The sequence below is a fragment of the Apus apus genome, chromosome 2 (genome assembly GCF_020740795.1).
Source record: "Apus apus isolate bApuApu2 chromosome 2, bApuApu2.pri.cur, whole genome shotgun sequence".
In the NCBI taxonomy this organism is placed as follows: Eukaryota; Metazoa; Chordata; class Aves; order Apodiformes; family Apodidae; genus Apus; species Apus apus.
The window spans coordinates 151,581,594-151,594,080 of record NC_067283.1 but is presented as its reverse complement, the minus strand read 5'-3'; the positions used below and the strand labels follow the sequence as shown (position 1 = coordinate 151,594,080).

The 12,487-nt window shown below is 42.2% G+C and overlaps 1 protein-coding gene across 1 annotated transcript in view; it reads left to right on the top strand.

Moving 5' to 3' along the window:
* Positions 1–12,487, top strand: part of COL22A1 (collagen type XXII alpha 1 chain) — a 218,528-nt gene that overhangs the window by 174,614 nt on the left and 31,427 nt on the right. Inside the window, exons 36-41 of the mRNA XM_051612195.1 lie at positions 968–1,021; positions 2,998–3,051; positions 5,284–5,337; positions 6,752–6,856; positions 7,417–7,461; positions 9,565–9,642. Of these exons, the coding sequence (XP_051468155.1) occupies positions 968–1,021; positions 2,998–3,051; positions 5,284–5,337; positions 6,752–6,856; positions 7,417–7,461; positions 9,565–9,642 (390 nt within the window). The remainder of the gene's footprint in view (positions 1–967; positions 1,022–2,997; positions 3,052–5,283; positions 5,338–6,751; positions 6,857–7,416; positions 7,462–9,564; positions 9,643–12,487) is intronic.

The following is a 12,487-nucleotide window of genomic DNA, read 5'->3' as shown; positions in this document are numbered from 1 at the left end:
GACTTCTGCAGAGGTATTTACTGATGCTGGCCAGCAGGACAATGTGAGGACAATAAAAGCAGAAACATGGCATCTCTGTAGGATGATCAGTACTGTCTGAAAGACTCCTTCCAACTTCAGAAGCCTTCAAGAGGGCATATTTTACTGGTGCCACTGAAGCACAGGTCTCACAGATAACTTAGTGCAGGACATTGGCAAAACATTGCAGAATGTTCAGATTCAGCCCCATCCTGCTTGACCCTGAAGGCTCTATGGCTCATGTGAAGTGCTTCTATAATCCCAGTTATCTTCTGAAAATTTCTTGACTCACCCATACTGTTTCCAGTCATCACCGAGGTCAACGTGGGAGGTGTTCACTCTGGCATCATCTGTGCTGTGCCCAGGCCATATAGTCAGCTATTACCTGGGCATCAACAGCTTGAACAGGTTAACAGCAGTCTTAGCATTAAGAAAAAAATGTGTAATACCCTGCAACTTCTAACTAACATCTCCTCAATGGGGGACTGATCACTGAGTAGACTCTGTCCTGCCAAAACCCTTAAGAAAGGGCTACGTGGCATGTAGGACACAGAAAAACCCCCTGCATTGTGATCTATTTTGACCATGTAAAACTTCCTCTGTGCAGGGAGATCATCAGAGTTGAGCTGGTAATGAAGTTGCTGGTAGGCCTGAGAGTGGGAAGGAGTTTTACCCAGATGGGTGTCTGCAAGTTTCAGCCTCCTCTGCTGAGAAACAACTTGAGCTGACCAGTCATTAGGAATTCTTATGTTTCAGGGGTTTGTTTTTATATTGCATTTTCTCACTGCACAGAGAACTGGAAACCATTTCCTCAGCTGTTAAATTCCTCTGTGAATTGATTGATGAAAACCACTGCCTAGTGCAGGTTCAGGCATCCTGAAGTCTTTTTGTCTGGCAGGCAGTCCTGTCCCATCTCTAATCAGCTGATGTGTCTCCACTTTTCTCACAGGGCACAAAGGGGCAGAAAGGAGCCCGAGGTGAAGCCGGAGCCCCTGGAGAGACAGTGAGTAACTGCTTCCCTTGCAGCATTTTTCCCTGACAGTGACATACCTGAAGGGTGTCCCCTGAAGGAGCTCATTGCCTTGCAGATTGGCAGTCTCAGGCTGCTTGGGCTCAGGGCACATCCTAAACTGCAGCTGGAAGAGTTGCTGCCTGTGGGCAAACAGGCCTGGCTGTGCCAAACAGATCAATGCCCCAGTCAGCCAGCTCCAAATTGTGCCTCTTTTGTTGGCCAAGTCTCTCCCTCTCTAACAAAATTCCCTCTTTGCTGGGTGAGCTTGTTCCTGCACTGCAGTATCAGCCAAGCTCAGGCAGCAGCTGGTGCAGGGAGCTCACTGCTCAGCAGCAGCTTGAATTAAGTTTTTGTCCACAGTTGGTTTTAGGCTTCTTAGTCAATTCTGCTTTATTTACCTAGCAGAGGAATCACCACATACTGCTTTTTGAGGTGTAGTAGGGAATGCTGCTATTGTCTGAATGTGTGCTGAAGAGCAGCAAAGGATTCAGAATCCGTTTTGTTCTTTTGAGAGTGTATCAGGCCTTTGTGGCAGAATAAAGAGCCACTAACTTTCTATGCAAGCAGAAAAGGAAAACTGAAGGACTATTTGTCATAACAACAGAGAGAATAGGATATTTGTGTTTGGGAGAAGGAGAGAATAGGAAATCCAAATTAAGCATCCTAGAGCACTGAAGCTTCTTCCAGCTTTGTGTTCATTGTTTTCCTTCTTGGGCTTGTGCTTAGATGTTGTTTCTAGCAGTGCTTTGTCCCTAAACTCTGAACTCCCTGTCCCCAGCTCTCTTTCACTGTTGTTTGAAGGACTCCTTAATCTTTTGGGGAGGAAAAATATGACCAAAAAAAAACCCCTTTCACCAATCCTATCAATTTTTAAATTTCTTTACTTTTCAACCTGATGGCTCAGAGGATGTTAATGATATGGAAATGCAGGTCTATGTGGGCACCTTTTATTTTTTTGCCAAAATTTCACAGACTGCCACTACTCCAGATGTTTCTGTTGGCTTGTAGACCAGTGGCTGTAGGTAACACAGACATGAGGAAACCTTTAATTCTCCTTTAGTGAGCCAAGGGCAACAGGTAGACATTCACTTTGTGAAGAGCTGTGCTCTGGAAGATTTTCATCACCTCCCAACTGTTTGCCTTGTCCTTCTGCAAGATATTACACCCCAGCCCTTCCAGTAGAGGAGGCTTCTCTGTACTCTACTCCAAGTCAGATTATTTCAGTCTGCTGATGCAGACTTTTTTAGATAGTCTGTCTGGTTTAGCCCTAAATGGATTAGACATGCTGATATAAATCCTTTCCCTTGCAAATCTGTGACAACAGGTGAGCCTTGTGTAATGCAGGGTGACAAGCAACTACAGAGGTAGCAACTTCAACCTGCTACAGTCAAGTATAAGGGAAAATGTCTAAATTTAGCCTGATTACCCAAACATGCATCTCTATGGTGACATAAATCCCCAAATATGTGTCCTCACATGTCCCCCATGCATTCCTAGGAACACACATGGGCCTTCCCACCTTAATAAACTTTTGCTTGCAGACAGAAAGACCTGCAATTCAGAACTACAACACTCTGAATGATTTGTGCTGTTCATCTATTTAGTGTGTTTTGGTCCTCAGAGTACAGAGAGGTAGAATTGTCAAAAAGGCCTATTTTGTTGACCTAGATGTTTATTTTAATGGAAAAATCAACATACTTTCCTCTGTTCTTTTGATGTTTCAGGCCCAGAATTTTCTCAGCTAGTTTTAGAATTTATTTTAATTGAATGTAATTTTAGGCTCCCAAAGAGAGTCTTCATCTATTTTGTATGGTTTCATGCTTCTTTACACTACAGAATGTTTCACAAAAATGGTGTTTTTTGCTTTATGCCTTACATGAACTCCAGTCTCCCTTGGAATATCTTGTTCCTGTGGTGGGACAAGTTGTGAATTACAAATGTACACACACTTCATTTTCTTAAAACAGGGTGTGACTGGACCAGCAGGGCCCCCAGGTCCAAGAGGCTTGCCAGGAAATGTGGTATGTATGCACGAGTGTATTTGCTTTCCCATCTGTCTCCTGATTTCTTTATTTAATATGTTTGGGTTCCCCTTCCACAGGGTTAACTATCAGGTTAAAGTCTGTGTTTCATGACACTATCTTTATGGTTGAACTGAAAGATCTGGAAGCACCTGGAATTGACCTATCCATGAAACATGTTCTCATATTCATTTGTAGCAAAAGGGAGTTATGGAGCTGCTTCATTCCTCACCAAATTGTCAAAAGCAATTTTTACTGCCAGCTCTTCAAGAGAAAAACTGCATTGTTTGTTGTCTCTCTAGTTTTGTTTCCTTTGCCTCATTTTCTTTTGTCCTTTCCTTTTGAAAACCTGATTTCTAGATATAAAAATTGCTTTGTAAATTCCTGTTTTTATTATGAAAGGATGTATCAGGAATAGTGTGGCCAGCAGGACTAGGGCAGTGATTGTCCCCCTGTATTTGGCACTGTTGAGGCTGCACCTTGAATCCTGTGTTCAGTTTTGGACCCCTCACTACCAGAAGGACATTGAGCATCTGGAGTGTGACCAGAGAAGGGCAACCAAGCTAGTGAAGGGTTTGGACTCTTCTGAGGAGCAGCTGAGGGAACTGGGGATGTTTAGTCTGGAGAAAAGGAGGATGAGAGGAGACCCTGTTGCTCTCTCCCACTACCTGAAAGGAGGTCGAAGAGAGGTGGGGGTTTTATCTCTTCTCCCAAGTAACAAGCAGTAGAACAAGAGGAAATGGCCTCAAGTTGTGCCAGCACAGGTTTAGATTGGACATTAGGAAAAAAATATTTACTGAAAGGGTTGTCAAGCTTTGGACAGGCTGCCCAGGGCAGTGGTGGAGTCACCATCCCTGCGGGGATTTAACAGGCATGTAGATGGGGTGCTGAGGGACGTGGTTTAGTGGTGGATTTGGCAATGTGGTAGGACTTGATGGTCTTAGAGGTCTTTTCCAACCAAAATTATTCTATTCTATTCTATTCTATTCTATTCTATTCTATTCTATTCTATTCTATTCTATTCTATTCTATTCTATTCTATTCTATTCTACTCTACTCTACTCTACTCTACTCTACTCTACTCTACTCTACTCTGCATTTGATCCTGCAGTCAGAGCTGTGAAATCAATATAATGTCCTGCTTTTCTCAGTAGATGTTTATCACTATTATGAAGTTGTGCATGATAGAACTTTTCAGGTTTGCAACAAAATCTTTGCACTAACTCTAATCTCTTCCCCACTAGTGTGATTTTCTTTCTACTGCCTGGATTTTATCTGGGTTTACACCAGAGTAAGTGAGAAATACCACCTATATCCCATTTTAGGAACTATTCAGACACAGTGGTTTAGCACAGAGGGCTCTTAAATACAGAGTTTATTACCTAGCAGTCCAAGAAATCTTAAATTGTCTTTCTACTAATTGGTAAGATAAATTTGATTTACTTGTATTGATGTAGCAATTTAATTTTAAACTGAAAGATGCTATCAAAAAAGACCTTTTCTGATTTCATATTCCTTCAGGCAAATTTCTATACCAGTAATGCTAATATATTACCTATAAAAGCTACGACAGTTGGAAATAATTTTTACTGGTATCCATCCTGTAAGGAGGTCAATCCAATCTTACTGGTGTCAAGACATCATTTCACATCTTAAAATGAAGCCCCTCTCTGTAATGTGTCTTGGTGAATTAGGAAGTTACGGTGTTTAATTTGGAGCTCCAAATAATCTGTATTTTGACAAGGAATCCTTTGAGTTCTACCCAGAAGTGAAAAGGATTGAAAACTGAAATAGAGGGTAAAAGGAACCTGGCTGTGTTTTCCAATGTATATCTTTGGAGAGCAGCAGCCATCAAAAAAAAATAATAATGGCTTCTCTGATACAGAGGTGATGACTGGGGTTGGTTGGTAATGGATTAGGAACTGCTCAGGATTTTACAGTGTGAAAAAGTAGCTGCTAGAAAGATAATGCACTACTCTGGGATTAACTCAATTTCTGCTTTTGCTGCTCAGCTCTTTTTTATATTGGAAAAAGTAACTCAAAGCTTTAAGTACATGGTGCACAGCTCTTCTGTGGTGTTCTTTGGATTACAGGTTGGCTGTTCTGGGAAATGTACAACTGATACTGATCCTTGAGACAGATTGTACTGAACCCACAGGTCTATCCATTTGCTTTAGGATCAAATGCTGCCTTAAAAGAAAGTTTAAAGCTGTAAAATTATTTTCTCTCCAGGGTGTGCCTGGAAACCCTGGATTACCAGGAAATGAGGGAGAAAAGGGGGAAAAGGTGAGTTTGATCTTTCATGAATCTTTTTTTTTTTTTTCTTCTTGGGCATTTTAAGTAACCTGAGACAGAAGAAGTCTGATCTGGGAAGTTTCGTAAGTTCATGGACAGCTAAGACACGTGGGCTCATGAGATAATTTTGTCTGACCTCCTCCATTACACATGCTGTGAGGTTTTCACCCTGTTGCAGCTTTATCATTTACCTAATAAAACCACTGAGGTACAACTGGAGACAGTGAAATCACTGCTATACATTTATGCCATGATGATATTCTCCTGTCCTCACTGCATGATGAGAGCAGGATTTGGTCTTTTAAATACCTCCTGTTCACCATTGTAAATCCAAAGCTGGAAGAAAAACTGGCTTTCATGGTTAGGAAACTGAGATTTCTGCTTTTCTGGTAAGCTGTCGTAGTTGGACCATTAGTTCAGCTTTCCAGTCTATCCCCACTTACCTTTTAAGCTGCCTTGCCTGTTATGTCCCATCTCATAGCCAGGCAGTGAACTCTTTGAGGTGAAATATTTGCAATTTGCTCTTATGTTTCTCAGTGCCCAGCATGCTGGAGTCCTGATCTTTGTTTGCTGGAGAAGCCCCTGCAGTAAAATCTTCTTCCAGGTTACTGAGATCTGCCTCAGGGTCATGTGTTGTCCAAGGGCTCCCTCATATAGCTGGTTCCCAAAACATTTTGAAGTCTCATTTTACTTTCCCTGAGGAAAATTACAAATGCCTTGGGGTTACTGCAGTAAAAGGCTTCCCTTTAAAGGGGGTTTCCCATGATTCCAGGAGAAATTGAGATGAGGCTAGAAAAAAACCCTTATCTTTCAGTCCCAATGAAAGACCTGAGACAGGAATGGTCTTACTGCATCCAGTTCTGGGCTCCCCAGTTCAAGAGGGACAGGGATCTACTTGAGAGAGTCCAACGGAGGCTACAAGGATGATGAAGGGACTGGAACACCTGTCTTATGAGGAAAGGCTGAGAGAGCTGGAGCTTTTCAGTCTAGAGAGGAGAAGACTGAAAGGAGATCTAATTAATGTCTATAAATACATGAGGGCTGGGCATCAAGAAGGCAGGGACAAGCTCTTTTCACTTGTACCCTGTGACAGGAGGAGGGGCAATGGGGTCAAGCTCAAGCACAGGAAGTTCCACCTCAACATGAGAAAGAACTTCTTTCCTGTGAGGTTTACTGAGCACTGGAACAGGCTGCCCAGAGAGGTTGTGGAGTCTCCTTCTCTGGAGACTTTTGAAACCTGTCTGGATGCCTTTCTGAGTGATCTACCCTAACTTTTGGTCCTGCTGTTGCAGGGGGGTTGGATGCGATGATCTTCGGAGGTCCCTTCCAACACTGACCCTAACATTCTGTGATTGATTCTGTGATCTGTGTGCTGCTAACAGGTTTGCTGGATGGTCTTTTACAGGGTGATCCTGGAAAAGAAGGAAAAGAGGGTTTGCCTGGGCCACGTGGTGAGCCAGGGCCTGCTGGAGAACCAGGTTTGCCTGGTAAGGGTAAAGATGGAGAAGAGGTGAGTACTGCTGGCAAGCACTGCGTCCAAGTAGTTCAATGTGGGATAAACAAGCATGACTTCTGCAGAAGTATCATGGATTTTTGACAGAGTTAGGCTGCATGTGCTACAAGTGCATAGGCTACAAGTCCTCACAGGTGCTCACAAGTGCTCACTACTGATGACATGAAAAGCTTGGTTGTGCAAAATGCTGCGGATCACAGCACTGCATCCCAAAAGGCAGAGAGAACTGGAGCTGTGTTTCTCTCAGCATGCCATGGTGGCCCTTGAAGGTGGACACATCCACAAGGACTACCCATAGTCCTTGTGACCAGTACAAAAATGCTTAGCTTGTTGGAAGTTCCCTAAAAATATTAAAGTACAGCTGAATCAGCAGATCATTTCATTTGCTTACGTGTTATTAGTAAAAAATGACCCTTAAAGGTCCCTTCCAACCCAAACAGTTCAATGATTCCAAGGAGGTTGGTGGTGGGGATGCTTGATGCCTTGACTGTCTCAAAGCCCAGGCTCCTCTTTGGCTGCATGATGACTCTTCTCTGGTTTTGGCTCTCTCACTTTAGGGGCAAAGAGGCCCACCAGGTTTGCCAGGACCCTTTGGACCTAAGGTGGGTATGGGTTTTATTCCTTCTCTCCATCACTGCAACTGGAGAAAAAGTTATGGTGAAGACATGGTCAGTTTTTCACTGGAAAATAGAGTTTGTGAAGCTTTCACTCAAAAATGCACTTCTAGCCTTTATGGGTTTCCTTTCTTTATGATTCTAATATGTCTGTAGATGTAAATGTTATTATATGAATTAGCTCTGCTCACTGTCTATTTCTTCCAGCATTTTCTGAATTCAACTAGCAGACTAAGGACTAAATGCACTTTTTCAGGGCAGTTGAGACTGGAGACATTTAATCCATACAGCAAGAGAGACATTTAATAACTAAAGGATGACCTAGTCTCAGACTGCCTGTCAGCCCCTCAAAGAGCAGCCCCCTGCTTCCCTTCCTTCACCTCTCTCAAGGAGGATATGAATTATTTTCCAATGGGACCAGATAGTCCAGGTTTGCCCCCCTATTCTGTAGTTAAGACCAGCTGGTAGGTTAAGTTAATGACACTAATTTCAGCTGAAAATAATGTTTATTCCCTTCCAAGTACACATCACATAGAGAAATGAAGTAAACACGAGAAATGTTTGCTTCTGGGAGTATCTGGATTGTGCTTGAATCTTCAATCAGATATCTGAGAAATTCTTCTCTTTGAAATGACCATGTCCTGATCTGGATTGGAAGAAGAGTAGGATGTTGAAATGGGTTCAGTACACTGGACAAGAAGGAATATGGCAGTATGAGACTAGGTCCATCTAAGTTCTGTTTTTTTTAAAATAACTTAATTGCTATGAAGTGTTTTCTTGTGGTTTTGTTGCATTCTGTATAAATGCATTGTACTCTGTTGTATGTATCTCTGACAATTCAGAACACACAATAATAGACTGAGAACTAATACAAAAGTCAGAAAAACAAATCTGAAAGAAATCTCATGAAATATTCTATTCAATATCAACACAAGATGGTAGGAATCTTAATTGTGCATGGGAAAATACTATTGAACTTTTTTGTATTGAAATTATGTTCTTGAATAAAATAACAGATAAGGGTTCTGCTGGAGTGTTTGAACTAATCAGAATACATTTTCTCTGACTCTCCTTGAAGTATTATTTCTTTGTAATGTAAGATTAGTTTAAGAAGAAAGAAAGAGAAGGAAAAAAGTTAGGAGATATTGCAGACTGAATTTTGGGTGGGCTTAATCCATGGGTAACATTTTTTCTATTGTGCCTCTATATAAATGGAAATGGTATAATAATAACAGAAATAAGATTGTTATAAGTCTGCTGCCAGTGTGAGGCTGAATCTCACAACTGCAATGCAATCCATAAAAATCTTACTTGATTTCTCCCTATAACAAGACAAAAGATGTTAAATTTAAGTATTGCAGCTGAATTCTTTCTTAACCCTCTGTCTACAATGTCTGTTTAATGATGGAAAGTATTCTCTGTGCTCTGCAGGTTAGGTTTGGCTGCTGAAAATCCTGTTTTCTAGAAGTGGCATCTCTCCTTTTATAGTATAGTCCTCTAGAGAGTGTGGTAGAACTGTTAATTTCATTTTTTTTTTCCAAAAAGTTTTTCATACATTCCTGTGAGAAGGTCCTTGTTGGCAAAGGGGAACGTGAAGCTGTAACTAAACCTCCTTAAGTCTTTCTTCCCCAGATAAATACTCTGTATTTAGGAACGTTTGTAGGTTAGTCATCTACCATAGGAACACAGAGAAAGAAAAGCATATTATGGTGCTTGGCATTTTCCCAAGCCAAGGAGTGTGCCCCACACCCTGCAGGCAGTTGCAAATGCTGGAAAGTGGATGCTCTCTGCTAAAATAAATTAAAATACTTGTAGAGGCTGTGTTCCTGCTCAGTGATGTGATGTGTGTGAGATGTGTGTGAGTGCTCACAGAAATGGGCTGGGGTTGGTGTGAAGGAAGGGGCCATTTTCTTGGCATGATGTGACTATAGCAGTGCCATATCCCCATGATGCCACCGCCTACAACCATTCCTCTGTGGGCAGGATCAGGTCAGGATGTATCAGTGTTATATTATTTCATAAAAACCTGATTGCATTTCAGCACATGTTCTCAGCACTGCACAAAGCCTGTCATTTCCTCCTCTGTTTCAGGGTGAGAGGGGAGCTCCTGGACTGCCTGGACAGCCAGGAGACAGAGGCGTGCCAGGAATCGGGCTGGCTGGACCCCCTGTAAGTAGCAGGTCCTGCTGCAACCTGTAACAAGGCAAAAACTTACCCATGGCCACCTGGGGGGATGCATTGCCTGTGCTCAGCTGTGCCAAGAGCTGTGGGACATTTTACCTTCTGAAGATGCAAAGCAAGATGCTGTTTGTGGCTCAGATGTCTACACATCTGTTGTGAGGGCTCTTGCATTTGGTTTTAGTTGAAAAAGAAAGGCAGAAAAGTGCTCTAGTAGTGATTGATGCCATTGACTGTTACTCCTGACTTTTCTGCCTCATCTTGACATGATGACTGTGGATAGGAGTCGAGATCTGTGCTGAACCAGCAGGTCTGGTCCACTGGGCAGACGTAACCTGGCTGTCTCCTGTTAGAACCTGTTAGAAGGGTGAGTGTGACACACCTGCCCACCTCAGTGACATAGGCAATAACAAATTCAGGGAAATACAAAATCAGATTGCTTACATTTCTGCCTTCCAAGAGAGCCATTGTCCCCATACTTTCCCACAAATATTTAGTTGGACCTCATCCATCTCTGCCCTCACCTCCTGCTTATCAGTAGGCCATGGGCTGTGTCTGGGAGTCCGCTCTGGAAAGTTTGGCTTTTCATATCTCAGAGGTTCTGTCATTCCAGCACCTGTAGCTGTACAACTCCTCTTTAGATGAGGGGGATTTGGAAGTGTTCTGACTGTGGTCATCCTAAGAGTCCCTCCAGCTCAGGATTTAAACTTTATTCCTAGCTGTAATTGCTAGAAGACATCTGAGACCTTGCACTCTTTTACAACCCCTTGTATGTGCCATGATACTGTACCAGTCACAGTCAATGCTTTCATGCTCAGGTAATCTAGATTAAAGTTCCCCAATTAGTAAAAGAATTTACCTTGAATTATTAAGTCATGTTGTTGTGCAATACTGGTTGACATATCAAACTTTCTGAGGTGTGTCTCCACTTAATGTTTGCTTTACCATGCTGAATACCATACACAGTAAAGCAGCCTGGATCACTCATGGTTCACATGGTGACTGTGTCATGGCCTTCATGGTATTTACATGGTTATTGATGACTGAAGGTTCGCTGGGTGTTATTTGTTATGATTTATCTAAAGAACAATGATGTTCTTGCATTTCTTAAAGTTCAGTCACTAATATTAAAATTAAAATGAAATTAGCAAATTACTGTCTGGCTTGTTGGAGAGTCACGAGGCTGTAGCTAGTTGCTAATTACTGATTTTTAAATTCAGTAGAGGGGCAGATGAGTTTACTTCTGCATCCTGAAGTACACCAGATGACTAAGTTTTTCTTCATGCTCCATCCCTAGAGTTTTTTAAGACCAGGTTGGACGAGGTTTTGTGCAACCTGGTCTAGTGGTAGGGTTCCCTGTTCATGGCAGGGGGGGTTGGAACTTGATGCTCTTCAAGGTCCCTTCCAACCTTAATGATTTTATGATTCTGTGATTCATTGGGGCTTTAGCTTCTGCATATCCATGAACACAAATGGCTAAGAACTTGACTCCAAATGTAGACATCACTTTTCTCACATCAGAAGATTAGTCTTTTCTGTGTCGTCATTGTTTGACCACTGTCAGGATGAGTAGCCGCCTACATGCCATGCTATTCCTGATTAATTTGGTTTTATTTTATTCTTTGTTGAATACTTCTTTGTTAGCAACTGTTATGATGGTTTTCTCCACTGTAGATTCATCATAACCTCAGCTCTGGTGCAGATAATCTGAAATTTGGAAAAAAAACCCACCTGTATAACCTTGAATCCATCGGGCTTTCACAAAACTGAGTCCCACAGGAAAGAAATAAAGTCCATGGAGCTGCCTTAGTGCATATTATGAACTGAATTAAAGGTGTCAGCCTAAACCCCCTTTAGCAATGTGACAAAATTGTGTGTTTAATACTTTCAGCTTCAGAGCTAAGAGCCAGCAACTCTTTTTAATTGGAGTCCTCACCCTGTTTCCTCGTGTGTCCTTAAAGTCTCTCGGGCTTTGCTCCCTGCATAAAAGGAATATGTAGATGAGGATTTATTTTGCTTTGTCTGCTGAAGTATAGAGTTACTATTTACGTAACAGCCACACACTGAATATTGCCAGAGTGCATTCTTCCCAACTGAACCAGAAGCAGAGAGTGCTTGGAGAAATGGGGTGATACTGAGAAACTAACATGCTTGTGCTGAGGTTGCCTAATGGATGTGTGTGCTGCGTAAGTAGAAGAGTTTTGCTCTTGCTTTGCCTTGCCCTGTTCATCTTGCTATAGATTCAGAATTATGTATTGAGTCTTTGCTTGAGCAGAGCATGAAGGTGTCATGCATGGAGAACTGTATGAGGATTAGTGAATTAAAGTGCCTGAAACAGAAGCGAAAGGGAGAGGAGTCACAATATGAGCGAATTTATTCAAACACAGCCCCAGAGATGGGAGGTCAGGCCTTGGTTCAGGTGTGTTTGGAATGCCACTTTAGTCGTATGCTTCAGGTTTAGGTTAGTCCTGCGAGGAGCGGAGAGTTGGACTTGACAATCCTTAAGAATCCCTTCCAACTTGAGCTCTTCTATGATTCTGTGGCTGTGGTGATGAAGCACAGAGCTCAGTCAGACAAGCATCATTAGTGTACAGCTGATCCCTCTGGGCCCTTTTGTGCTCTTTTTTCTCAAGCTTTTTCCTGCATGATCCACCTCTTTTTCTTTCTTACTCTGATCCTTCCTCTAAACATTCTGCTGTATTACAGACTTGCTCCTTTTCCTTATCCTTCCTTCTCCAGTTTTTGTTATCATAGAATCATAGAGTATCTTAGGTTGGAAGGGACCTCTAAAGGTCATCTAGTCCAACCCCCCTGCAATAAGCAGGAACATCTCACA